The sequence below is a fragment of the Myotis nattereri genome (genome assembly GCF_964212035.1).
Source record: "Myotis nattereri genome assembly, chromosome: 9".
Taxonomy (NCBI): domain Eukaryota; kingdom Metazoa; phylum Chordata; class Mammalia; order Chiroptera; family Vespertilionidae; genus Myotis; species Myotis nattereri.
Genome location: NC_138084.1, coordinates 42,172,721 through 42,200,421, shown reverse-complemented (window position 1 = coordinate 42,200,421; position 27,701 = coordinate 42,172,721). Strand labels below are relative to the sequence as shown.

At 44.7% G+C, this 27,701-nt stretch overlaps 2 protein-coding genes across 8 annotated transcripts in view; one reads left to right on the top strand and one right to left on the bottom strand.

The window, feature by feature from the left end:
• RNF121 (ring finger protein 121) overlaps nt 1-7,002 on the bottom strand; it is a 68,927-nt gene extending 61,925 nt beyond the window's left edge. For 3 of the 7 annotated variants that reach the window (XM_081098675.1, XM_081098677.1, XM_081098674.1), the window contains exon 1: nt 6,913-7,002. Coding sequence is in view for 4 of the 7 variants with exons in the window: in XM_081098677.1 (XP_080954803.1) it covers nt 6,913-6,917 (5 nt within the window). In the remaining 3 variants the exon portion in view is untranslated. Of the gene's footprint in view, nt 1-5,718; nt 5,803-6,912 lie in introns of all 7 variants that reach the window. The other 4 variants (XM_081098676.1, XM_081098672.1, XM_081098678.1 and 1 more) reach the window with 4 other exon arrangements.
• Nucleotides 7,003-7,399: 397 nt separating this feature from the next.
• On the top strand, nt 7,400-26,959 carry XNDC1N (XRCC1 N-terminal domain containing 1, N-terminal like). The gene is made up of 10 exons (XM_081098668.1): nt 7,400-7,854; nt 9,592-9,761; nt 13,699-13,840; nt 15,134-15,289; nt 16,345-16,523; nt 20,578-20,663; nt 20,901-21,073; nt 23,635-23,707; nt 25,247-25,374; nt 26,360-26,959. The coding sequence occupies exons 2-10, from the start codon at nt 9,717-9,719 to the stop codon at nt 26,593-26,595; spliced, it is 1,218 nt and encodes a 405-aa protein (XP_080954794.1). The 5' UTR covers nt 7,400-7,854; nt 9,592-9,716; the 3' UTR covers nt 26,596-26,959.
• Nucleotides 26,960-27,701: the final 742 nt, after the last annotated feature.

Here is a 27,701-nt window from a genome sequence, read left to right as displayed (position 1 = left end):
TAACCTTGGGTGAGGATTTTTTTTTAAACTCAAAGGTTATGGAATTCCAGGTCATATGTAGGCCTTTTTGTCTAGAACTTTCCTATCACCATTTTTCTTCTCTCATCCAATATTATTAGCACAGATTGTTAACAATAATTATACCTTCATTTGTCCAGTCATTCACTAGTATTTACTGAGTGAGTACCTGAGAGGAATTATAGGAAACACAAGGCAGAGTTAGACACTAGAATCCAGGACTTTCAAAGCTGTCCTCTAGAAGGTCATCTAATCCAAACCTATTATTTTACAGATGAAGAACTGAGGTACAGGGAGATTGGAATCCTTCATGAGTTTGTATCTTCACACATTTACTGAATCATACCCTATGCCAAGAACAAGGAATATAAGTATGGATAGGACTTTCAAAGAGAATCTAGTCTTAAGGGAGAAACAGACAGCATGACCCCAGTCAAATCACCTCTGTAAGTGAAGTCCCACACTTACACAAAATGTCTAGTGGACAATATGGAAAGGATAAAGCCAGTCATACTGCCCAGAGTGTTTAAGAGCACAGGTGCTAGAGTCGTCTTGGATTTAAACCCCAGCTCTGTCACATGGTTGTATGATATTAAACAAGTTAAATATTCTATGCCTGTTTCCACATCTGTAGAATGGGGATAACCATAATAGTACCTGTCTTGTAAGGTTGTGGTATTAATATGCATATAACACACTTATGCACAGACCTGCTACTCCTAGTCTAGAACCTAGATCTACTGTTTACTACTCTAGTTTTCCCCCCACTACACCATGCTACTACTCATTTTACATGCCTTTAAAAAATTCAAAAATAAATGGTAAGGTAACCAAGATTAAATTTCAGTCACACATGCCTCAATCCCTCAATAAGATTTTGGCTTTCACAGATAATCCCTAGAGAAGAAAACCCCTGGAAACAAAGAACATGTATCAAATGTCTAGAGGGAGAGACCCACAAGAGAAAAAACAAAAAAACAAAACAGTGATTACTACTTAAAGAAGCAAGGATGGGAATTTCCACAGCCTGCCTGCTGGGGTTTACCAATCTAGCAGGGAAGAGGAGATATGCATAGATTGCCATTTTCTCCTTGATGTACCCACTGTCACAGCACAATTTTGTATTTATTTATCTACCTATGCTAGTCTGTGAACTCCTCATCCATCTTGGTATTATTAAGCACAGCACAGTGCCTGGCACACAGCAGGTACTTAAGAAAAGTGTGATAAATTAATAAATGAACACACACAAAAAAGATAAAAAGCAGGGAAAGAAGAAATCAGTATAGATCAGAATAGTTCTAGAAGCTGAGAGAGCCTTGGGCTAGAACAGCCGTGGGCAAACTACAGCCCACAGATCCGGCCAGTTTGAAATGAATAAAACTAAAAAAAAAAAAAAGACCGTACCCTTTTATGTAATGATGTTTACTTGGAATTTATATTAGTTCACACAAACACTCCATCCATGCTTTTGTTCCGGCCCTCCAGTTTAAGAACCCACTGTGGCCCTCGAGTCAAAAAGTTTGCCCACCCCTGGGCTAGAACCCATAAAGTACAGGTGGGATTTGGAAGGGCATAGAGGGAAAGAAAAGTCATTCCAGCAGACAGGACAGCACTAACAAAGACCTGGCGGTAATCAGAAAGAGCTATAGACATGATTTAGTCCAACAGTTCATTTCAAATAGGAATGCTGTAAGCATTCAATCAAAAAGCATGTATTACTGAGCAGAGGAACTGGTGTATCACAAACATTTGCTAAATGGTACCTATTACTATTACTACTCAAAAATAATAATCAAACACTTGTCAGGTGACTGATGTATGCCAGGCACCATGGTGAGTGAAGAGACTACAACAATGAGCAAGATAGACTTGGACTCTGCTTTCTGTCATGTAGCTAAAGTCTAGTGGGTGAGACAGACAATTAAAATCATGCTTGGGCCCTAACCGGTTTGGCTCAGTGGATAGAGCGTCGGCCTGGGGACTGAAAGGTCCCAGGTTTGGTTCCAGTCAAGGGCATGTACCTTGGTTGCAGGCACGTCCCCAGTAGGGGGTGTACAGGAGGCAGCTGATTGATGTTTCTCTTTCATCGATGTTTCTAACTCTCTCCCTTCCTCTCTGTAAAAAATCAATAAAATATATCTTTAAAAAAAATAAAATAAAATCATGCTTGGTAGGGCTAGGCTAGGGGAAGTAGAGGGGGTCTGAAGGAACATAAAGTAGGCTCACCTAATCAGCAGGCCGTAAGAGAAAGCTCCCTGAGACACCCTTTGCATTCTGAGTCCCATAAAGGACCATAAGGTTTCAAAGACTGTATTTGAATAAACGGTTTCATGACTAAATAAAGGTCTAAAAACCACCAATCTAGCCCAATCTCCTTTTTTAAAAAAATATATTTATTGATTGATTTCAGAGAGGAAGAGAGGAGAGATAGAAACATCAATGATGAGAGAGAATCATTGATCGGCTGCCTCCTGCACACACACACCCACCCGCCACTGGGGATTGAGCCGCAACCGAGGCATGTGCCCTTGGCTGGAATCGGACCTGGGACCCTTCAGTCCGAAGGCTGACGCTCTATCCACTGAGCCAAGCTGGCTAGGGCCCAATCTCCTCTTTTAGCAAGAATAAAACAGGGCCCAGGAGAGATAAATTACTTGAGGCAATAATACCTTAAGTTAGTTATAGGCTGGGCTACTTGCTTTGAACTTGAGCTGGAAACCACTCACTGATCTGCATATCACATCATTTTGGCAAAGGAACAAGCACTAGGAGTGGCACATCCAGAATTCGCAGGCACTGGTCAGGTGGATGGGCTGGCCCTGACTGGATGTTGAAGTGCTTTTCTACCTTAGCTTCCAAGCCAGCTCTCTCTGTGCCAAGATGATGCCTCCAATTCCTTTCAGGAGTTGGCCAGCTACCCCTTCCAGGAGGAACTCACTGGCTCCAAGAGTAGGTCTGCTTCTGGACCTCCCAGCCATTACCCAGGCTTTATCCTATTAACATGCTGAAGTTGAGAGAAAGAATTGAGCTTTGCCACTCATCACAGCCTGTTTAATACCTGAGCTGGCTAGACCCATTTCTCATCTCCCTAACCACCACTGGGCTAATCACTCCTCATGACCAGGTGTTCAACAGAATCAGATTATCCGTAAATTAAAGGACCTGTATAGAAAACCAATATTACTTTTGTTAGCCTCCACTTGAGCCTCTCAGGAATGAAATGCTGCTTCATGTTTTGATGATAGGACTTTTGTATATAAAAACAGAAGCAGTTTTACTTTAGTAAGATGAGTCTGCAGTTTAGTTTTTTAAACTGAGGGAAAACATTTTAGAATCTATAAAAATGGGTTTAAAGCTTATACCACTTAGTAGCTGCAAGACCACTGGTGTATCTCAAATATTCTGAATCTCAACTTCCTTGATCATAAACAGGGATACTAATATAACTTACCTCACAAAAGTGAGACTCAAAATGATCTTTTAAATAAGTCACTTACCAAATATACTATATCAATTTTCACATATAATTGAGAGCATACAGTTTTAAATTACCTACCCCCAGAGCACAATCATGGAGAAAGAAATGGAACCAAGGTGCTCAGTGTCTCATGGGCTAAGTTCAGTACAGCACTGGCAGACCTGAGTTGGCATCTGCACTTCCCCACTCACAAACTGGAGTTCTAGGAAAGTTACTCACCCTCTCTAGCCTCAGTCTTCTCACTTATAAAGTATGGTTAACACCATCTAACTCACAGGGCTACTGTTCGTAATAAATGAGATAATGAAAGTAAAGGGCTTTAAAGGGGAGCTGATTTATGGTAAGGCCTCAACAAGCAGTAACCTTCTTTATTGGTAGCTCTTTTCTTAAGCCCTCTTTTCTATCCACCTCTCTAAAACAGGTGAAGCAGTTAGCAAAGCCCAGATTACCTCAACTATTAGAGAAAGTAATAATGAAAAAAAGAAGAGGAAAAGGATTGTGAATGAACTGATGACTGCTGTTCCAGACTATTTATCATACTAAGGGCACCTGATACTGAAAAAACATGGGTACTACATTCTAAAGAACGAACCACAGCATGCGCAATCTTTCCAAAGGAGTGACAGAGTACCAACAGAATTTTTGCTAGGCTATCCATTACTCTTTTATAGTCCCTAACAAGCAGAAAGTGCTAAAGGAAGGCAACTCTGGTGCCACATGCAAATCATTGCTTTTCTGTAAACATATCTCTATCATAAAGATTCCCCGTAGCTCACTCAAGTGCTTGTCTCTTGTGCCCACTACCTGGTAAATTTGTTACACACTTCCATTATAGCAATTACCTTGTATTGTAAGGAGCTATCTGCATGTCTCTTCACTACACTGTAAGTTGATAAAGATCCTGGCTTACTCATCTGTGACTTCCCAGTGCATAACACAGTGGTTCTCAACCTTGGCTGCACATTAGAATCACCTGGGAATCTTTTTAAAATCCTGATTTCTGGGCCTCATCCTCCGGAAATTCTGTTTCTTTGTGATGGGGTGAGGCCACAACATTAGTAACAAAGAAACAGAATTTCCGGAGGATGGGGCCCAGAAATCAGGACTTTAAAAAGATTCCCAGGTGATTCTAATGTGCAGCCAAGGTTGAGAACCACTGGCTTAACAGATCCCCATAATTACTAATTGAAGGATGTGTTTCACCTTCTTTCACTAGTTAAGGCTGTTAAGAAATAAAGGGGAGACATTAGTAGAAATTCTCACACAAACTAAGGTTCCCCCAGACGAGACCCCTGTTTTGGAGGGACTTTGTTTGGAGCTTGAAGGGAAGACCGACTGTTCCTGCTCCTCAGAGTTACTTTCTTAAAAACACAAAGAAAAGGACAGAATCAGTCCCTCCAGAATTTCCAGACAACAAATTATATTCTTTCTTAGTAACAGGTAACAGAAGTTTGTGAGATGAATGCCTGTGGTTACACATAAAATTGACCTCTGGACATGACACTCTGGAAGTATATTACGCCACTAGAAGCTCTTAAGTTCTAAAAACAAATAGGGGAGAAAAATTAAGAAGCAAAGATAAAAAATGTGTCACGTCAAAAACCCTGACATGTGTAACTGAAATCAGGCTCCCTCAAAGGAGAGCCCACGACTAACTAACCGTATGTAATACAGTATTTACCTTTTTCAAAGCACTTTCAAATATATCTGTGAACTGCAGCCAACTGTAATCACAGAAACTTAAGGCTGGAACAGGCCTTGGAGGTCATTCCACAACCACCTCACCAACCAAGTGGTATCCAAGCACCTTTGGTCTCTAGCGATTGGGAAGTATGGTACTAGAACCTGCTTTAAAAAACAATTCCTGACCACCTGTCCGTTTGTTCAGCCTCCACCCGCAACCTTAGTGATCCCCAATCAGAGAAGCCAAAACCTTCAAGTCACCCCGCCCCCAAGCAACAGTCTGCTTCTCAAGTCCACTTCCACTCCCTTTCTCGGGGCCTCATCCTTAATCCTCCCCACCAGCCCCACCACCCAAAACGTGGCCGGGGCCTCCAAGATCCTGATCCCCCAGACATTCCACTGGTTCCATTCCTGACCGTCAGTTCCCTCCCTCCTATTCCCCGGTGCTGTTCATATGCTGTCAGGTGCAAGACAACAAGCACTCCTAGCTATGAATGCATCTCGGGCCTCAGAACCTCCTCCCTTTCCTTTCTCACCTTCTCTCTCTGCTTCTTAGCACTGTCCCTTCATTCCCTTCAAACTCAGTATCTCCTTCCTCCTCGTGATGCCCTCAAAGGCCACTGGGGATTGAAGACAGCAGGTGTTAAGTGTCCATTAGCTACTAAAAGAGACCCTCACAGCGCTCGCCCTCAAAGAACTCACAAGTCTCTCCCTGTGGGTTGCGGTTCTCAACCTGTGGGTCGCGACCCCTTTGGCGGTCGAACGACCCTTTCACGGGGGTCGCCTAAGACCATCCTGCATATCAGATATTGACATTACGATTCATAACAGTAGCAACATTACAGTTATGAAATCGCAACGAAAATAATTTTATGGTGGGGTCACAACATGAGGAACTGTATTTAAAGGGCCAGAAGGTTGAGAACCACTGCTCAAGGAGGTGGAGATAGAGATCATTTGTCCCTTAAGGCTCAGCCCAAACTGAATCGGCCCCCTCTTCTCAGTGCCACAATCACAGTGTATCTGACGCGGTGACTCCTCTCCTTGGGTGTCTCCCACCACGAGGCTGTGGGCTCCGCCGTGGGAGGACCCCTTGTGGCCCTGTCACTTAGCCCAGGACTAGGCACAAAGGAGATACTTCATGTTTGTTAAATGAGTGAATGGATACATTCTGGTAGGCAATTATTCATTCATCCATTCGTTTATTAGTTGGCCCAAACTTTCCTGAGCCTAGATTATGTACAAACTCCTGGACTGTCAGGATAAATTAAATAGCTCTTACGTTAAATAACTCAAAGCTATACTATTAGGAGATCAGCACCCTTCCCCGGACCGCATCCCCAACCCCCACCTGACACCTGGTCAGTCTTTTCCACAGGTGAAGCCAACCTTCCCCCGCAGAAATCCACGCCCCTCCAACTCAAGCTACCGCCTCCACCCTTCAGTTCTAACCTAGGGCCGGCCCCCGGCTGATCATCTCGAATATTACACCCTTTCCATCTGGCTTCTCCCCCTGCCCTCCATCTCTACCCATGAGGTCTTCTCTCCCCAAGACCGCCTTAGCGTCCCCGATTCAGGGTACCTCTGATTTCCCTCTCCACGCATCCGCCTCCCAGTGAGCTCCTTCCCTCTCCGGGTCCCGTCTATCCTAAGAAATGAATTATTCCCGATACCACCACTCTCCTCCTTTCAGTTTTAGGCTGAGTCTCTCCTGGACTCTCAACTCTTACCTCATCCAGCTCCCGTTCCCCGGCAGCACCTCGTCCAACCTCTAGCTCTACCACTGCCGCCATCTTCACAGGTCTCCCCCTTCCCCGTCCGCCCGCGAGCCAGCTGCTTCCGCCGCTCAAGGGCTCCTAGCCAATCAGAGGCGTAGGCTCTGGCAGAGGGGGCGGGGCGTCCAGACAGAACGAGACCTGACGGGGAGTAAGAGACCATCTACCTGATACTCACTTAAAGGTCAAGGAGGAATGGTTCCCTCGCATTTCCAAGCTTCGGCGGGGGAGCGTTCTTGGAAAATGAGGACATGGGCTTGTATGATTTTCAGGGCAAATATTTCAACAATTCTCCTCTTTGGAGAACGAAAGAGAAGGGTCCATAAATCGTCAACTTTCGCGACGCTCCCTCACTCTAGGCTCCAAAGAGTGCGGCGTGGAGGCTAAGAACTGCATTTCCCAGAATGCATTGAACCTGATCCGGAAGTTTCAATTCGGCTCTGGACCAGAGATTTGCAGTGAATGAAAATATATTGTAACACGTCTTATTGTTCACGGCACATGACTTCTTGCCTCCGAGGGAGTCATTTTTCAGAAAGAGCGGCTTTTTGAGGCCCCAGAACGAATTCCCGGGCTTCGAGAGGCGGAAGAGTAGCTCTCTGGGTCAGAAGGCGGAGGTCAAAGGGCCGAATTGGCGGGAGAATGTGTTTGCGCTCCGCGATCTCAGGCTGCGGTAGCTTCTTAAGGTTCATTGCCCCCGGTGAAGGGTGTTGGGGGTTGATGATGGAAGGGTAGTGGCCGAAAGGAAGGAGGGGTCGCCAGAACAGCGCGTTCCGAGGAGCCGTGGAAGTAGCCGAGCGGCTTAGGCTGTAGAAGTTGAAGAGCCTTGCAATACCTGCACCGCCCCCAAACTGCTTCTTCGGGTCTCAAGTCTTCGGATCCACGTCACACTTCTAGGTACTCTTTCCTACGCCACATACTGCGTCTCCAGCACCTACCTTTCCCCCTTCTTATACATCATATTCACTGTGCTGCATGCACTTCAGCTTATAGCTTAGTATTGTAATTCATTTCCAAACACCTGTTATTTGTCCATCCAGACCCGACACCTCACAAGCCTGCAGCTCCTGCTCACGCCCCCGGGGCATCCCGGCTGCCCTATCCCATGAATAGAGCTGGGGTGACCTGTGGGCTCACAAGATTAGAATGCCAGTCCACTATTTGGGGCTGTCAGGAAGTCACAGGATAATATTTTGACCATCTACATTTAAAATTTGTTGAATGTACAGTGAGTCCCTATTATCGGAATAATCAGCTCTAATTAATCTGGAGGCCCAGAAAGCTAACTCAGGACTCACCCTGCATTCTTCTCTTTTTGAAGCCTTGGCACCATATTGAATGTGACCTGTGAGGAATGCTTGACCTTTGGATGCCCTTCGCTAAGAGTTGGTTACTACCCCACTCTGAGCGTTCCATGACTACTGGCCCTTTGGAGCTCAATTTTTATGGTCATTAATTTAAGAGATATTTGCTAATCTGGAACTGTAAGTTTCTTCCTCTTACATTGAGGATATAGAAGTGGATCAGATGTGAACCCTGTCCTCCAAGAGCTTACAATTGGTCAAGGGACATAAGACATATATTCAGATAACTGTAATGCAGAATTGAGAGGATGGAGTTGTCACCTAGAGCTGGTTGGGCAGCATGGAGGTGACATTTGAGCTTCAGAGATACATTCCATTTGACAAGTGGGAAAGGGAAAGAGCATTCCAAGCAGAGGTGATAGCATGAGCAAAATCTTGGAGGTAAGAAAAACATTTGGTGGGAAGGGGGCAAGAAGACCACTGTGGCCAGGAGTATAGCGGGTCGTGGACCTATATTCAGGGGCCAGCTGGGCAACAAGCATGAGTTAAAAGGGCAGGGGATAAATATTTGGAGAGAGATCCACTATAGACAGAGAACTTTAAAACACCTCTGGCCAAGGAATTGTTGCACCTAGGTGATGGATGCATGAGAGAGCATTATACTAATCTGTATGTTTTTGCATACATTAAACATTTTCCATAAAAAGTTTAGCAAAAGACAAAAGTACAAATACCCATATGAACTTTTAAGATAAAATAAAGAAAATCCTTATATGAAAGGAATAGGAGATGAAGCAGGAAATATAGATATCTACATTGTAGATGTTTGAGGGGCCAACCTGAACTAATATTTATTAAGTACCTACCATGTAGCAAGGGATCCACATACATCAGCAAGCCATTGAAGATTTCTAAGTGACTTAATGCAAAACTAAATTAGGAAGATGCATTTTATGGGAAGAAAACAACAACTAAAAGACAATTGCATCATATATTTAGTTGAACATTTGTTGCACATCTTTACTATGTGCCAGACTCTAGGGATATAAAGATGAATGATTTAAGGCACAGTCCATGCCCTTGGGAGCTCACCTACATAAAAATCCAACGTTAACATATCAATATATCTTTTGTACTTGCTGCTCTGTTGCCCTGTGGTTGCATTCCAGTTGTTTCCATTTGTTGGAATCTCATCAGTTGGTGCAGATCTGATCCCTGCCCCCCATCATGGTAGTCATGGTAATCCGGAACAGTCTGACTGCTGCAAATAACTACTGTTGCCAGAGAAACAGCCATGGCTAGTTTATTTTTCCTTTGTGCTCTTCTTCAGGAGTAGTATTCTTTCTCTTCTGGAAGCTGACGGGACCAAAATGTAGACAGTGCCAAAGTGGTGACAGAAGAAATCTCAGGAGAAAGCATTTTTACCTTGTCCTGGGGACAGCTGCTGGGCCTACCATGGCTCCTGTGAAGATTAGCCACGTGGTTTCATTTTCCTCTCAGGTATATTAATTAACAGGCATGGCTTTTTCTTGGTGACTGAACAGAGTGGGGGGCGGGGGGAGAATGGAGGACTTGGCTCCACTTTCAGGAAACACACAATCTAATAGGAGACACATTGTCCCTTCTGTGGGAGTCCAGAGTGGAAGTGGGGGAACATAGCTCTCGCCCTCAGGTTGTTCCCAGAGCAATGCCGGACACATAAAAAAAGTGGTCCCAGGAATTCAAGGTAAAGAAAGAAACCACCTCAGATTCCACCCTTAGTCTGGAGGGAACTGGCAAAGCTATAGGATCAAAGTCTGTACCAGGGTTCCCAGAAGGGAAGTTTAGTCACTGTGGCATTGAGAGCAGACCAGGACACTCAATATCATCCCTGACCTGTGGGGATATCAGTGCCATCAGAAAAGGTGATCTTGGCCTTCTCCCTAAAAGTCCACTTTCAGGAAATCCGATTATCCTGATTACAGCTAGATGCCAGGACCCAGCACCAATCCACTGTGTTGATTAAGGACTTCCCTCCCTTTCCTCTACTGTCATTTCCCTATCCATTTACCCATCTTCCCTGCTCTACCCCTTCTGTTATCCTAGTCTTTCTCAGGGGGTGCTGTTGACATTTTGGGTCAGATAAGCCTGCATTTTACAGCAGTATCTGCATGGTGGAGTATTTAGCCTCCAAGGCCTCTCGACCCTAATGACATAATACTTCCTGGTCATTATGACAGTCATAGGCATCTCTACACATTTCAGAAAGACCCTGAGAGTGTCTTTAGGAACTACTGTATCAACTCCTAAGTGAAACAGAATGAAAGTTACCTTTATCCTGCTTACCTTATATGGTCTGCCTAAATAGTTTTCTTCACATTGTCAGACTTATAACATGCTAGAGAGAGAATCACTGATTGGCTGCCTCTTGCACGCCCCCTACTGGGGATGGAGCCCGCAACCCCGGCATATGCCCTTGACCAGAATCAAACCTGGGGCCCTTGAGTTCACAGGCTGATGCTCTATCCACTGAGCCAAGCCAGCCGGCTAGGGCTCCTCATGAGAGCATTTCCTATCTTCTTTTTTAAAAAAATATATTTTATTGAATTTTTACAGAGAGGAAGGGAGAGAGATAGAGAGTTAGAAACATCGATGGGAGAGAAACATCAATCAGCTGTCTCCTGCACACCGCCTACTGGGGATGTGCCCGCAACCAAGGTACATGCCCTTGACCGGAATCGAACCTGGGACCCTTCAGTCCGCAGGCTGACGCTCTATCCACTGAGCCAAACCGGTTAGGGCTATCTTCTTTAAAAAAAATAAATAAATATATATATATATATATATATATATATATATATATATATCCCCACAGGTCAGGGATGATATTGAGTGTCCTGGTCTGCTCTCAATGCCACAGTGACTAAACTTCCCTTCTGGGAACCCTGGTACAGACTTTGATCCAATAGCTCCATCCCCAGTAGGGGGCGTGCAAGAGGCAGCCAATCAGTGATTCTCTCTCTAGCATGTTATAAGTCTGACAATGTGAAGAAAACTATTTAGGCAGACCATATAAGGTAAGCAGGATAAAGGTAACTTCCATTCTGTTTCACTTAGGAGTTGATACAGTAGTTCCTATATATATATATATTGATTTCAGAGAGGAAGGGAGAGGGAAAGAGAAAGAAACATCAATGATGACAGAGAATCATTGATCGGCTGCCTCCTACACGCCCTACACTGGGGATTGAGCCCGCAACCCGGGCATGTGCATGGCCCCAGTTGGGAATCAAACTGTGACCTCCTGGTTCATAGGTCAGTGCTCAACCACTGAGCCACGCCCACCGGGCTAGCTATCTTCTAATATTGTGGCTTCCAACTGTACTCTGTGGGGACCCACTTCTAGAAGTTGAAGGGAGAAGGGACAAGTATATCTCTAGGCCCCCAAACTGTACTTTAACCAGAGGTGTGCTTTTTATTTGTTGAAAACACACACACACTTTGGTATAAGACTTCAGTTAAAAGGAAGGGTTTTATTGCTAAAACAAAAAACAAGATTGACGACCATGAATCTAGTCTTTCCACTTTACTTATGATGAAGAAATTTAGATCCAAAGAGAGTAAGTAGTTTGCTCAAGGCCTACCCACCAAAAAATATCTGACTTTGGGTTAGAATTGAAAATGTCTATCTCAGTATTGCTATTTCAGCCTTTGAATGAATCACTTTATTTCTAACCATCAGTTGTAAACTTTGATACAAATCTTTGCCTTTCCCCCTAGCTGGTTTTGTTCAGTAGTTAAGAGTGTCAGCCCCCGGACCGAAGAGTGGTGGGTTCAATTTCCAGTCAAGGGCACGTACCTGGGTTGCAGGTTCGATCCCCAGCCTGGTGGGGGCACATATGGGAGGCAGTCAGTCAGTGTGTCTCTCTCACATTGCTGTTTTTCTCTTTCTCCCTCCCTCTCTCTCTCTTCCCCTTCCTCCTTTCCACTCACTCTAAAAAGTCAATGGAAAAAATATCCTTGGAATGAGGAGGATTGACAACAACAACAAAAATACTTTTTAGAGTTGCTGTAGGTTCGCAGCAAAATTGAAACAAAAGTGAAGAGATTTCTCATATGCACCCTGCCCCCAAATATGCATAGCCTCCAGCATTATCAACATTCCTCCACCAGAGTGGTGCGTTTGTTCCAGCTGATAAACCTACATCATTATCACCCAAAGTCCAACGTTTATCTTAGAGTTCACTATTGATGTTGTGCATTCTATGGGTTTTGCCAAATGTATAACGTTCCCATCATCAGAGTACAGGCATGGTTACGTCACCATCTCCCATTTACAGTATTTATTTTAAAAAAAGTTCCGTTATTTTGACATATGTACACATGTGCTTTATGTTTTTTATTATTTATTTACCACAAGTAAAGGTCATGAATTGTTATCTTTCTTTCAAATTTTTTTTACTGTTTCACTTCATTACTGCTGTGTATGTGCTCCATGTGAGTGACGTAGGTGCATATGTAGGTGGGTTCCGACTGACAGTGAAAATCGTGTTACATCGCACCATAGGAACGGATCTCCAACTTAACCCAAGGACCTACTGTATCATACAGAGTAGTTTTACTTGCCCTAAAAACTCTGTGCTCTTATTTTATCCCTCCACCTCCCCTAACCCTTATCAAGCACTGATCTTTTTACTCTCCATGATTTTGCCTTTTCCAGAATGTTAAATAGTTGAACTCATATAAAGTATGCAGCCTTTTGATATTGGCTTTCGCTGTCACATTGATGTGGGGTTTTTCTCTCTCTCACTTCCTCTCTCTAAAATAAATGAACACATCCTCAGGTGAGTACTTAAAAAATAAAAATAAATGAAGCCCAGTCGGAATGGCTCAGTTGGTTGAGCCTACATCCTGTGCACCAAAGGGCTGGCCGTGCGAGTCACTGTCAGGTTCAGTCCCTGATTGGAGCAGGTGCAAAAGGCAACCAATCAATATTTCTCTTTCTCACTCATATTCATATTCTCTCCCCCCGCCCCCCGGGCATGTCCTCAGGTGAAGATTAGAAAAAAGAAAAAATAGTATAGTGTGGTGGTTAAGAGCTCTGGATTCAGAAACCTGGGAGTTCTGACTCGGATTGGTTAGTCGGCCTTTGGCCGTGGGTAAATTTCTGAACCCAAGCTTCAGTTTATTGATCTGTTACCTATAAAGCAATAATAGTAACCACCTAAAGTTGTTCTGAGGGTTACATGAGGTGGTCTGGTAAATGACAAAGAGGTAAACAGTGTCTGTAAATCCCGTGGTAGGTGATGCTACGTTCGTATGGACTCCTGTCTCGTGCCTTTCCTGTCATGTCCGGATGCCTGGAAAGGTTTGGGAGTCTAGGAACCCCTTATTCATGGGCGCCCTTTGTTCCCTTGGGCTCAGGAAGGTTCCTGATACTCTCCTCTCTCTGACTTAGGATCCCAAGTATCCTGTGGAGAATTTGCTGAACCCAGACAGACAGAGGGGACCTTGGCTCAATTGCCCTCAGGACAAGAGTGGGCAACTGAAAGTAGAACTGCAGCTGGAAAGGGCAGTGCCCATTGGCTACATCGATGTGGGTGAGTGCGTGCTCTGGGGCCTAGAAGCCCCTGCGGGAGAACATAGGAGTAACATTTCCCTCCAAATGCTCCACCAAAATGTCTCAGTTCGGGCTGGCTGATCAGCCTTAACTGGTGTGAAGGGGAGATGTGGCCCTTGCCTTTGGGGCGGGTATGTGGTATTGGCAAGAACTCTAAGGATTTCATTCACATAGAATTGAATGTGAATGGCACTCCTTGAATTAAGCAACATACCTCCCCTGCTTTAATCTGAGTGGTCTGGGTGAAACCTTAGGATATTGACATAATTAAATACAACAAGTAGAATTTATACTCTTCTAAATATCAATGTCAAGAGTATGCTGGGGATGAACTGTGCTTGTTAATTCAGGAAGGCTTCATAGGAGTTTATGGGTTGAAAAGGTTGGCCTTAGCATTCTCTGGAATAGAGAGATGACAAAACCATTGATCTCAGCTCTGTCAGGACAGAGAGATGGCAGGCTCCCTAGCAAGGATTAATTTATTTTTTATTCTTTTTTTAATTTTTATTTATTTTTTTAGGGAGAGTGAGAAAGGGAGCTGGAGGGAGGGAGAGGGAGAGAGAGAGAGAGATCAATTTGTTGTTTCACTTATTTATGCATTTATTGGTTGATTCTTGTATGTGCCCTGACCGTGGATCAAACCTACAACTTTGGCCGAAACCGGTTTGGCTCAGTGGATAGAGCGTCAGCCTGCAGACTGAAAGGTCCCAGGTTCGATTCCGGTCGAGGGCATGTACCTGGGTTGCAGGCACATCCCCAGTAGGAGATGTGCAGGAGGCAGCTGATCGATGTTTCTCTCTCATCGATGTTTCTAACTCTCTATCTCTCTCCCTTCCTCTCTGTAAAAGTTCAATAAAATATATTTTAAAAAATTTTTTTTCAAAAAAAAAAACACCTACAACTTTGGTGTATCGGGATGACACTAACCAACTGAGGTGCCTGGCCAGAGCCTCCCTAGCAAGGATTTAAGAGAGACAAGAGTCTGGCACTGCCTGCCCGAGCCAGAGGACAGGGAAACAGTGGGTGTCTTCAGCCAGAGGAAGGCTTCTTTCTGGCTGAGAGGAACACGGTGAACCTCCCTCCACAATGTCACTCAGTGGGGCCGAGGTCTCATTTCCCTTCAGTTACTGGCTCATTGTGTCGCTTGGCCTTTCTGGGCTTCCGGTTAGCCATGGAATGGAGAAATGTCCTCTTCCCACCTGATTCCCTTGTGGACAGTCAGGGGAGCCTTCATCCTGTAACCCTTATCCTTCTCTCAACCTTTTGTCCCCAGGGAACTGCGGCTGTGCTTTCCTGCAAATTGATGTGGGCCGATCTTCCTGGTCCCTGGACAGACCTTTTGTCACCCTGCTCCCTGCAACCATGCTGATGTCCCTAGCTGATTCAAAGCAGGGGAAAAACCGCTCAGGGGTCCGCATGTTTAAAGATGGTAAGGAGGGCAAAAGCAGAAATGGGAGAAACTCGGGGAAAGAGACAGATTATGCGAAAAGGCTGCAGTACAGCAGAGGGCCGTAAGAGTTGGTAGGCATAGATTGTGGGAGGGAACCTCTGCAGGGGTTAGTTATATCTGTTGGGGGGACAGGGATTAGTTAATGAGTGAGCAACCATGCGGTATGTTTGTCAGTGAGTTCTCCATGGTGAGAAAACATGATCCCTTGGGGTATTTATGAGCTATGATTTATATTTACACTCAACATGATTCCGTGAAGCCTGATGTAGAACACACATTTGTGACGTGTACTTTTGTTTGTATAAATGTGTGAATGTAGGATGAATGTTTACATAAGCGATAGGAGACTATATGATAGTTATAGTTATGCAGCCTGAAGTGTTTCCTGAGTTCTCTTCTATGCAGATCTCTGCGTTCGCTGGGCACCACATAAGATCTGAACTCCTGGCCTCTGGGGATTTAGGATTTGTCTGTGTTTAAATAGGAGGTGTTTGTAATGTGAAGGAAGAATGATAAGGGAAGGGCATACAAGGTGGAGGAGATGAGGTCTTAATAGATAGTGCTGGGAATTGAAGGTGAGAAGGGTTTGTAGTACTGGTGTGTGACACTGAGTGTGTGCGTAGGGCATGGAGTGCTTGCGGGAGGCTGTGGTCTCATGGTCCAGGAAAGGTAGATGTAGATCATCTAATCCAATGAGCAAGTGGTCACCCCAGACCTCAACCCTACAGATACTTCCTGTTAAAATGAGACATTGATAAGGTCCCTGGAGAAGTGCAGAATGCAGATGTAGCCATGCTGGGAATGGTGTGGACCTGTGACGGGGAGGAGTGATGGTGTCTGAGGGGACCCTGACTGGCCAGCTTGGCACCGCCAAACCCTGAGCACCAAGGCCTGAGGGGTCAGTTACCGATGACCTTCATTATTCCTTTTGTTGGAGTTTATATAGGCCCTGTCTTTTCTTTCCGCTCCTCGGTATTGACCTTTCTCCCTCCCATTCATTCGTTTCCTCTCCCCCTCATTTTCTTTTCCTGGAGATGACTTCCTGGCTCCAGCCTCAGGTGAATCATGGGATCGACTTCGCCTGACTTGCTCCCAACCCTTCACACGTCATCAGTCCTTTGGCCTGGCCTTCCTGCGTGTGTGCTCCTCTCTGGACTCCTTAGATGATCCTGTGGTGGATCCCTCAGCCCCTGTGAGCTCTGGGCTGAGCCAGGTATGTGCAGTGGTGGAGCAAGGACTTAATACTCTCCCATCCTTTCCGTTTCTGGTTAGGAAGCTGGTGCTTGATTGAGTTATACACACACCTATACACGCATACATTCAAATACAAACATAAATGGGCTCGCTACACTTTCTTAAAGGTAGGAGTGCACACCTTCCCTTTTACATGTGAAAGATTCAAGTGAATGAGCCTTCAATATAGTGTACACAGAGCTCATGGGCCATTTGTTATTTAGCCATTAATAAATTCTTTTGGAATTCAAACTTAATCTTATACTTTATTTCTGGGTTCTTGGGGACTCTAGCTTTCATCAGACTTTCCCTTCCGAAACAACCAGGACTCACTACAGTCCCTCTGTCATGGTCGTTCCCTAACCCCCTACCTATTCTTAGGTACAGATGTGCTTTGCAATTTCATGTGTTCTCCTGCTTTCTCTCCCTGTACAATAAACACGTATGCCGCCTAATAGGAGATGTATAGGTTGCCGGCTCTCTATTAGTATCTAATCAATTTATCTCCCCTTTTCTCAGCAAGTTTTCTAATTTTTCTTTTACTTCCTAAGCCTATTCTGACTCTTCCTTTTTTGTTGTTGTTTTTGTTAATCCTTGCCCACAGATATTTTTCCCATTGCTTTTCAGAGAGAGTAGAAGGGAGGGAGGAAGGGGGAGAAAGATGGAGAGAGAAACATCGATGTGAGAGAGACAATTGGTTGTCTCCAACACATGCCCTGACCAAGGCTGAGATCGAACCTGCAACCTAGGCACTTGGCCAGGAATCAAACCCGCAACCCCTCACTGCCCAGGCAGACGCTCCAACCACTAAGCAACACCGGCCAGGGTTGACTCCTCCTTTCTTATCAATGATGTCTCCATTTATCTTTCCAAGCCAGTACCCTCTACTGTAATTGACTCACAAACAAATATGAAGATATAATCACACAAAGCTAGAATCATAAAACTCTAGAGATGGAAAATTACTTAGAGATCATCAAGTCCTATCCACCTCATTTTACATCTCAGATAGGGAAACTTACATATTCAAATTCACACAGCACATCAAAATAGAGTAAAGACCAGAAATCAGATCCTCCTATCATTTACACCACAGTACTTCTATGCACACCATAGATTTTTAGACACTTCAAACATTGGACATAGCCAAAAGAACTTCAGTTCCCAGGAGTGAACCTCACAAGTGTCACCCTATTGAGGTTACTGAGAAAAAGAAGAGACTGGACATTGGGAAGAGAAAAGGGAGTTAGAGCAGACAGAGGAGGAGTAGATGCTCTTGTACAGCCACGGGAGAGACCCACAGAGCTGAGACAAGGAAAGCCCCGTCTGAGATTTACTCTTCCATTGAGGAAAGGGATAAAAAATGCAAAAGGCCAGTGGAAGCAGTTCAGTGTGCTCGCCAGGTCCCCATGTCTCAGTGCTGGGAGCTGACGGGAATGGAGCTAGAGCTATTCAATCAAGTGGAAGCTCTGTGAGATTAGGAACCTGTTTGTCTTGTTTCATAATGCATTCCTGGCAGCTGGAACAAAGTAGGCTTTGAGAGTATGTGTTCATTATGTAAATAACCTTTCAGAGGGGAGTTGTAGATAGGGTCATCATAAAAGTTGTCATCCAAACTGAGACCAAAAAAGAGTGCTATTAATAATTATACTGAGCCCAGCTGGCGTGGCTCCGTGGTTGAGCATCGATCTTTGAACCAGGAGGTCACGGTTCAATTCCTGGTCTGGGCACATGCCCGGATTGTGAGCTCAATCCCCAGTGTGGTGCGTGCAGGAAGCAGCCGGCCAATGATTCTCTCGCATTATTGATGTTTTTTTATCTCTCTCTCCCTCTCCCTTCCTCTCTGAAATCAATAAAAATATTTTTAAATAATAATAATTATTATTATACTGAGGCAACAGACATAATAGGCATGACTTCCCAGGCAAACCAGAATAGACAGTCTCCCTAATTACAGGATAAATAAAGACTTCATAGAGTCTTTTCCATTTTGGCCATCTAAATTACGCTGCACCTGTGCTGGCTCTGTGGCTTAGCTGGTTAAAGCGCCTGTCCTAGTAAATTACTCTGCACCTTTAGAACCAAGGTGGGATCAAGGAGGAAAGGAGGCAGCAACTCCAGGGCCATCATGTCAGAAAGGCATTGAAAGTCAGTGGTGGAATGAAACATGTTGCAAGTACCTCAGTGAGACCACAGGGAAAGGAGGTCCTGGAACATTTCTACAAGAGAGGGTTGATACAGGGTAACAGATGGATGGCACTCGGTTTCACATGTGTGACCTCTAAAGTGCCATAGGCTTTTTTTTTTTAAAGTATCATTCCAATGGTAAGGTACAGTGAAAGCAAAAGGGCTTTTAATCCTGTGGAATAGGGTTTTTTATAATCACCAATTTTCCAGTAAGGAAAACAGAAGCCAGAGAAGTTTAGCGGGATGTCCCAGGTCACACTGCTAAATAAATCTTGGAGTGGATTTGAAGCCAGGCCACCTGGCTCCACGTAGCCTGTGCTGGAGAGCTCATTTCCTAATGATTAATCGCATGTAGAGTTAAAGCTAAATAACCATCCCTACACATCCAGCTAGTTACCCTGTACAGTATTCACTCTAAAATTTATGAGACATGGTAAGGAAAAAAGAAAAATCCTGGTAAAGTAAACAAAGTATTTCAAAATTAATGCAAGGTCCAAGATGAGGTTGCAAATTAATTTCCAATTAGAAAATATTAAACAATAACTGTGAATAAAAATACTATTTCTCAAACTTGCATGATGAGGCTAAGGTCATGCTTTACAAGAAAGGCATTTACCTTTAAAAGAATCTGTGATGGAAGAACCCGAGCTGAAGCCCAGCTGGTGTTGATCAGTGGACTGATCATCGTCCCATGCACTAAGAGGCTTCCAGTTCTATTCCCCGTCGGGGCACACACCTGGGCTCAATCGCCAGTAGGGGGCATGCCGGAGGCAGCCAATTGATGATGTTTCTCATCAATGTTTCTATTTCTCCCTCTCCCTTCCTTTCTCTCTAAAAAATTTTCAATAGAAGTATATATTTTTTTAAAAAAAGAATCAGGGCTGAATATTAAAGGAAAAAATGTTTAATTTTTTAAATTCAAGGAAATTTGGAAAAATAAAAAAATAGCCACAGATGAATCAACACAGATAAATTGCATTTTGGCAAAGAATTAAGAAATTGTAGCTTTCCACATAAATAAAATCTATGTAGAAATGATCTACTGTGTGATTATTACACATAGACATTCCTGGAGTTTGAAGGAGAGAGGTTTATAAAATGCCTGTGATAGATATATAGTGGCTAATGCTAGAAAGAGACATGTCATGTATCTATTACCCATATACTATATATATATATATCTTTTTATAGATGGCTAGAAATTGGTAGGTTTTTTTAGCTTCAAGTAAATAATTGTTCACAAAATAAATCATAATGGATATTAAACAATATTATTAAACAGTATTTAGAAGAGAAAAGTGATAAAAATGTCCCCAAATAGTTCAAAACAGAACTACTTTAAAATTAAAGAAATATGTGTGTATAATTTTTCTCGCATAGATATGTATAGAGATGAGTGATTTGAGTTTTGTACCTACATGAATCAATTTTATATAGATACAAATTTATATATATATATATACACACACATATATATAGACAAATTTGTGTGTGTATATATATATATATATATATATATATATATATATATATACTTTCAAAAGTTTGCACATGATATCGATCCCATAGTCCCTTTTTCCCAACAGCTTGTATTCTTTTATCTGGGTCTTTTAGGACCATGACAAAACCCTTAGCATTGGGGTAAAAAGTATACAAAATCACCGCATCTCACATCTCAGAGCTGGAAGAATGTGTGCACACACAAGCAAAGGTGCCCTGTACAAGTTACAGCAGATACATTCACTCACTAAGCTGAATCCTCAGGTTTGGGAGTATACTTGGCGCTAGGTAGCAGCGTCCCCTGGTGGTGAATGTATGTATTTCATATTTCTCCATTTTCTTTTCAGGACTCTTCTAATGCTTCCGAGTCTAGTCCCAGCCCCTGGATGGCTAATCCTTCTATCCGGAGGACATTCTTCCCAGATCCCCAAACGTATGTAGCTGCCATAACGGAGGTCTCCCAGCCACTTTTCAGTTCTTTCTCCTGGGAAAGAAAAACTACCAGGTTGCTCACAAGCACGCAAGCCCCACCTGGGTTCCCCCTATTAATCACGTACTCCAGGCCTATATCTATCTATCAAACTGGCTTTCTTGGTTAGATGCCACTGACTTGGGTGAGCAAAATAGAGTCTCTGTTCTGAGTGACACCGAGTACTCTGTTTCCCTGCAGGAGCACTAAGGAAATTTCAGACCTTAGGAATATCTTAGAGCAGCTGCAGCCGGGGACTTTGGGGCGTTCAGCCCGCATGGTGCTTTCAGCTGCCCGCAGGGCATCTCCAGCCAGCGTGGCCAGCCCAAAAAACAGCCCTTCAGGACCAGGTCCCAGTCATCCAGACAGTGCAGGTAAGGCCTCAGGACCTGCCTTTGGCTCCTTGTTCTCCCTAGCACCATCCCTTTCTCCTTGAATCCACCACTGCTCTTCAGGGAAGGCTCACCAATGGGACTTCGTGTGGGAGAAAAGACAATTGTCAGTGTCTTAATACCAGAAGAAAAGCAAAATATAGTAAACTAGAGGCCCGTTGACCTGGCCTGCGCCCTCTCACAATCCGGGACCCCCTCGGGGGATGTCGGACTACCAGTTTCGGCCTGATCCCCACAGGCCAGGCTGAGGGACCCCACCAGTGCACGGATCTGTGCACCGAGCCTTTAGTATGCATGTTAAGAACTTTGGTTTATCCCTTCCCGCCCTCCCCCCTCCCCGCTTCCCTCTGAGATTCATCAGTCTGTTCCATGTTTCCATGCCTGTGTTTTGAGCTTGGTGGTCAGTGTGTGTCACAGCTACTGGTTGAAAGGTCAGATGGTCGCTTGGGCTTTTATATATATAGATTGGTTGAGCGTTGTCGCATGCACCAAAAGGTCACTGGTTTGATTCCCTGTCAGGGCACATGCCTGGGCTGTGGGCTCATTCTCCAGTAGGAAGCATGCAGGAGGCAGCCTATCGATGTTTCCTTCTCTCTTTCCCTCTCCCTTTCTCTCTCTCTCTCTCTCTCTCTCTCTCTCTCTCTCTCTCTCTCTCTCCCAATAAAACATATTTTAAGAAAAAGAAAGAAAAAAGGAGCACTAGCCTAGGAATCAGGAATCCTTATCTTTTGGGCCTCAATTCCCTCATATTCAAAGTGAAGGAATTAAACCAAATAGTATTTAGGCCTCTTGCAGTGTTAATGTTCTGTGATCATCTCAGAAGGACAATTAAGTCAGGGTGATGGTTTGTGGAGCTTATTGGAGAAATAGAGTTGGGGAATAGTGTGCTTTTGTCACAGAGGAAGAAAGCACTAAATATTTTAGAGTAACTTTATCCATTTGATGTTCACCACAAACTTACGGAATAGATACTGTTGTACTCCTTTACAAAAGAAGCTGAGATTCAGAGAGGTAAAGTATTCTGAACCACACAGCTAATCAGCTTCAGAACAGGGATGTGGACCCCAGAGCTCCTTCTATTCTAGATAGCAAGAGAGAGAAAACAAGTAGAGTTCTCATTGAAAACCTCGGGTTCACCCATTGCTTCACTGGGGGGAAAATTTTTTTGAGGAAATGGTTTATCATCCCAAGGAACTGAACAAATTAGTGAAATAATCAGTATATCACTTCATTGCAGAAATAGGGTACATTGGTTATCTGTTGTTGCATAACAAATTACCCCAAAAACTTAGTGGCTTAACACAATATTTATTATCTCATAGTGTCTCATGGTTAGGATTCCAGGCGTGGCTTAACCAGTCCCTGGCTCTGGGTGAGTCACAAGGCTCATCTGCAAGGATCTGCTCCCTCGCTCCCGACATTTCCTCATGGGCTGCTGGGCTGAGGCTTCCCTCAGGAGCATCTCACAGTATGGCCGCTGCTTCTCCAGAGGGAACAGAAAGAGAGTGCTAGCAAGAAAGCGGCCAGTCTTGTAACCTAATCACAGAAGTGACATCCCATCGCTTTTGCCAAATTCTGTTCATTACAAACGAGTTACCAGGTCCTGCCCACACTCTAGGGGAGGCATGAATACAAGAAGGCAGGGATCAACGGCAGTCACTCCAGAAGCTGCCTGCCACATTAAGAAGGATGTGTTTTATTTTAAGAGATGGAGAGTGGAAGGAAACAAAACTTATTTGGGTACCCTACAGGCTGGGCACTGGAGCCGTGAAAGAACTTTGAAACATATTAAACGCTATACAGTCGTTCATAAGTGCTGACTAACCAGACAGATGGCTGTTGCTGGGTTTTGTTATTACTCACTTGACACATTTATTGGACATCTCTGTGCAAGGCTCTGTGCGAGATGCCAGGGGTATCACAGTAAATAAACAGCAGTGCTCCTACCCTAATGGAGAGACACGTGTCCATGTCACACAGGAAACCTAAGGCTTAAAACTGTGAGAAGTGCTTCAAAGCCAACGCAGGATAGGATGACCAGATTCAGATTAGAGAACCCAGGGAGACTTCCTCACAGGAATTCGCATTTCCTCTAAGACTTAAAGAGTGAAAATTAGCCAGGAAAAGAGGATGGAAAGAATATTTTTTAAAGAAGGAACATCATATGTGAAGGCCCTTTTGGTTTCGTTTTTTTTCTTTATTTTTTTATCCTCACTGGAGGAGTGAGGATTTTTTTTCCCCATTGATTCTAGAGAGAATGGAGGAGAAAGGAGGGGGAGGAGGGGGGGGGGGAGAGAGAGAGAGAGAGAGAGAGAGAGAGAGAGAGAGAGAGAGAGAGAGAAACGTTGATGTGACAGAGACACGGATTGGTTGCCTCCACACATCAGACCTGCAATCCAGGGACCTGCTCTAGATCCCTTGATTAGGAATTGAACCCAAGACCCTCTGGTGTGCAGACCAATGTTCTAACTACTGAGCTGTGCTGGCCAGGGCTGAAGGTCGTTTTGTTAAAGAGCTAGACCAAATGAGCATTTCTCACACAGAGCCCAGACCAGAGGAGCAAAACTCAGAGAGTGATGTGGGCAAGACGAAGAGACAGAAAGTGCAAGCCCGCCGGTAAGTAGGTCAACCTGAAAGACCCGTATCACCTCCCCAGACCTCTCTGCCCTTCACGTGTCCTTGTCCACATGTTGTCAGGCTTAGAGCTGGGCAAGGAGGTAGCCCTGTAGTGAACCAGAATTTGAAGCTGAGTACATTGTACTTGTTGGACTTCATTAAAATTTAAATCTTTTTCTGCTTCAGTAGACACTCAAAAAAAAATAAAAAGATAACCCATAGAATATGTGAGAAAATATGTCCAAATCATACATTCGAGAAAGAACTTGTATCTAGAATATATAAACAACCCTTACAACTCAACAATAAAAGAACATAATTTAAAAAAATTTTTAATAGACAATGGATCTGAATAGATTTTTCTCCAGAGAAGATGTACTGGATATATATATATATATATCTACACTAATAAAAGAGAAAAATGGTAATTGGCATATGGCGATACCGTTTTCATTGGCTAATCAGGGCTATATGCAAATTAACTGCCAACTAAGATTGGCAGTTAACTGCCAACTAAGATTGGCAGTTAACTGCCAACAAGATGGCAGCTAATTTGCATATGTAGGCACAATGCAGGGAGACAAAAGGGAAAGCAGGAAGAAGCCCCCTGCCACTGACAGTGATCGGAAACCCAGGGGGGAGCTAAGAGCTGGGGGGGGCAGGGCAAAGGCGGCCCTGGGGCCGCCTTTGCCCTGCCCCCCAGCCATGATCGGAGAATCAGGCGCCTTTGCCACCCTGGCCAGTGATAGCAGGAAGTAGGGGTGGAGCCAGCGATGGGAGCTGGGCACGGTCGAAGCTGGCAGTCCCAGGAGCTAGGGGTCCCTTGCCTGGGCCTAAAGCGGAGTCCACAATCGCGGGGCCGCTGCAGCTGCGGGTCCCCACTGCCCGGGCCGGACGCCTCAGCCAGAGGCGTCAGGCCTGGGCAAGGGGCCGATCCTGCGATTGGAGGGTGATGGGGGTCAACGCCTGAGGGCTCCCAGTATGTGAGAGGGGGAAGGCTGGGCTGAGGGACACTCTCCCCACCCCCCCGCCACCCCACACCCAGTGCACGAATTTCGTGCACCGGGCCCCTAGTATGTGTGTGTGTGTATATATATATATATACACACACACACACACACACACACGCACGCACATACATATACAGTCTGTGGGGATATAAAAGTGGGGAGTGGCTACTAATGGGTTCAGAGTTCCTTTTGGGAGTGATAAAAATGTGAACTTCTATAGTTGTGGTTACACATCTTTGTGAATATCCTAAGACCATCAAATGGTATACTTTAAAAGAATGAATGTTATGGGATATGCATAAAAATAATAAACCTAAAGGCAGTAATAGAAGCTCTATTCTCAGATTTTCAAAGGTTAAATGACTTCCCTAAAGTCTGATTCATCAAGTGGGAAAGCCAGGACTCCAACCCAGGGCTTGTGGCTCCACACCAACTAGTCTACCTTTTTTTCACCCTAATTTAAGGTAAGGTTCCTTCAGCCCTTATGGCCTTTTGCTCATAGCTGGTCTTTAACTATTTTTCCTCATAGGCCTTTATCCAACTCAAACTCTCAACCAAACAGGAGGGGGAGAGCAAAGGCAGGGCGGAGAGAACCCCACCGACTGCAGGCCCAAACTAGCAGCATCCAGGAGAGTGGAGAGTGCCCCATTTGTGCAGGTAAGCTGCTTGGGCACAGGCGGTTGCTGAGGGACTGCGAGGCATCCCCTGAGGGCGGAACGGATCTGGGAATGCTGCCAGGAAACATTTGAACTTGGACTCCTAGCCTCTGTCTGCTGTGCAGTTACATACAAGTCTGTATTGGGCATCTGCTCACATTGTTTTAGCCAAGCTGCAGAAGGGACAGGGGCCATGTCCTCGAGGAGAAACATGGAACAAAACAATGTAAAACAGGATTGGATTTTTTTTTCTCATTCTAATTGTTTCTGCTCATTAGGAGCCAATAGAATACTTGAAGACGTCTTTAAAAATAAAGCCAAAAGCCCTAACCGGTTTGGCTCAGTGGATAGAGCGTCAGCCTGCGGACTCAAGGGTCCCAGGTTTGATTCCAGCCAAGGGCATGTACCTTGGTTGCGGGCACATCCCCAGTAGGGGGTGTGCAGGAGGCAGCTGATCGATGTTTCTCTCTCATTGATGTTTCTAACTCTCTATCCTTCTCCCTCTCTGTAAAAAATCAATAAAATATATTTTTACAAAAAAAAAATTATTAAAGTGGGCATAGAATATCCTTCATAACTTTTTCCTCTGTGTCCAAATTCTACTTACTCTGAGTTCAAATGTTACTTATTTGCCAAGGCTTCTCCAATCTTCTCAGATAATCTCTTACAACTGAGCTCCTGCAGCATTCTCCCATTCCCTTGGGCTTAGCACTTCTCACCTTCTTTGTATCGTAGCTACTTGTGTTCATAGCTTAGCTTTACCTCTAACTGCAGTCCATAAGGATGGGCCTGGGTTTAAATGCCTGGGCTCCTAGCACAACGTCAGGCACATAGTAGACACTTGATGAATGTTGAGTGGATTCATGATCGGATAGTGTCTCTATGTAAAATATCCAGTTCCTACGAAAACAGCTGCGTTTTGACAGGCTGCGTGGGGTGTGCTAGGAGCAGCCCCAATTTTGCTTACCTCTCTCCCTCCCCCTTAGGCTCCTTCAGCGTTGAGATTCTTCCCCAGCACGCTGCCACTTGTGGAGAGACCTCCCCACCTCACCTAGCCTCTCCCTCCTCATCACCACCTTCATCGCCATCTGTGCTGTGGGTGTCCTCCTCAGAGAGCGCGTCACCCATGTCCTGGATCCAGTGCCCTATCTGCCAGCTGCAGTTCTCAGCAGGAGAAGTAGAAGAACATGCCAGCATGTGTGGGGAGGCCCCTCAGGCATGAGCCATGAGGTCCTGTGGTTTTGGCCTCCTTGTCCTCTGTGACTGAAACTGGGGAGTGACAACTAAGAGGACTGATGAGACCAAGCGCTCCCCTCCCCTCCACTCATTCCCTCAGGACTCCGCCTAATGGCACCTCTGAGCCCAGCCTGCCCCCGCTCCCTGTTGTCAAGGCTTCTGTCACCATGACACCTTATTTTCCCAAGGAGGGAGTCATCCTTTTCCCCTTTGGAACTTCTGGGCTTTGGGACATAGTCCAGATGTCTTCCCCAGTGAGGGGTGTGCATCCTTGTGCCCATTTTCCGGAAAGGAAAACAGGCGCTGTGAAAAGAATTACTGCCTAATAAATAAGATCCTGTGGTGTACTGGGAAGGTGATTTCTGAGCATGAGACTGACCTCCAGGATTCCATGAACTTAACTTTGTATGTTTTGTGGGTTCTCTTTCTAGATATAATCAAGTAATCGTGTGACTTTAAGCAAGTTCTTTATCTTGGGCCCAGAACTAACCCCGGTAACCATAATAAAACTCCTGTCCTGCTCACAGAGCTATCATAGGATTCAGATGGGTTAATGACTAAGGAAGGGTTCTGGGCTTGGCTGTGGGACCTTGGGCAAACCCTTGTCCCCACCTGTACAATGAAGGCAGTTGGACCAGAGGGTCTCTAAGGTCCCCTCCAGCTATGACTTTAAATTCTATTCCCACCTTTTTTGAGCAACTATGTCCTTTTACTCCTTTCCCAGAAGATTTCATGGTGTGGCACTAACATCAGTTCTGGTCTCCAAGTTACAAGGCTGAGGGGCAGCAGCTGGTTCTGGCAGAGGGAGGGCCTGGGGCAGGGTTTTGAATGAACAGGAAAGAGGCAGCTGGACACAGTCAGGGGAGCAGACAGAACAGAAGTTGTCAGCTTCCTGCACTGTGTGCTCCAGCCACCTGAGTCAACTCCTATAAGGGAGTTCCAACCATGGAGCGAGACTTGCCTGGACCAGCGGGAACTATAGAGCTGTATACTCATTCTTCACATCTTCCCTTTCACCTGGTGATTCCCAGGGATCCTTCAGAGCTTAGCTTGAATGCTTTTCAAAGAATCTCTCCCCAACTCCCAGACTAG

What these genes read in the sequence shown, in the direction of transcription:
- XNDC1N (XM_081098668.1), top strand. Translation starts at nt 9,717, where the DNA reads ATGGCTCCTGTGAAGATTAGCCACGTGGTTTCATTTTCCTCTCAG. An exon ending in GGTCCGCATGTTTAAAGATG is followed by an intron (nt 15,290 to 16,344) that starts GTAAGGAGGGCA and finishes CTTTTCCTGGAG; the next exon opens with ATGACTTCCTGGCTCCAGCC. An exon ending in CAGTCATCCAGACAGTGCAG is followed by an intron (nt 21,074 to 23,634) that starts GTAAGGCCTCAG and finishes TTTCTCACACAG; the next exon opens with AGCCCAGACCAGAGGAGCAA.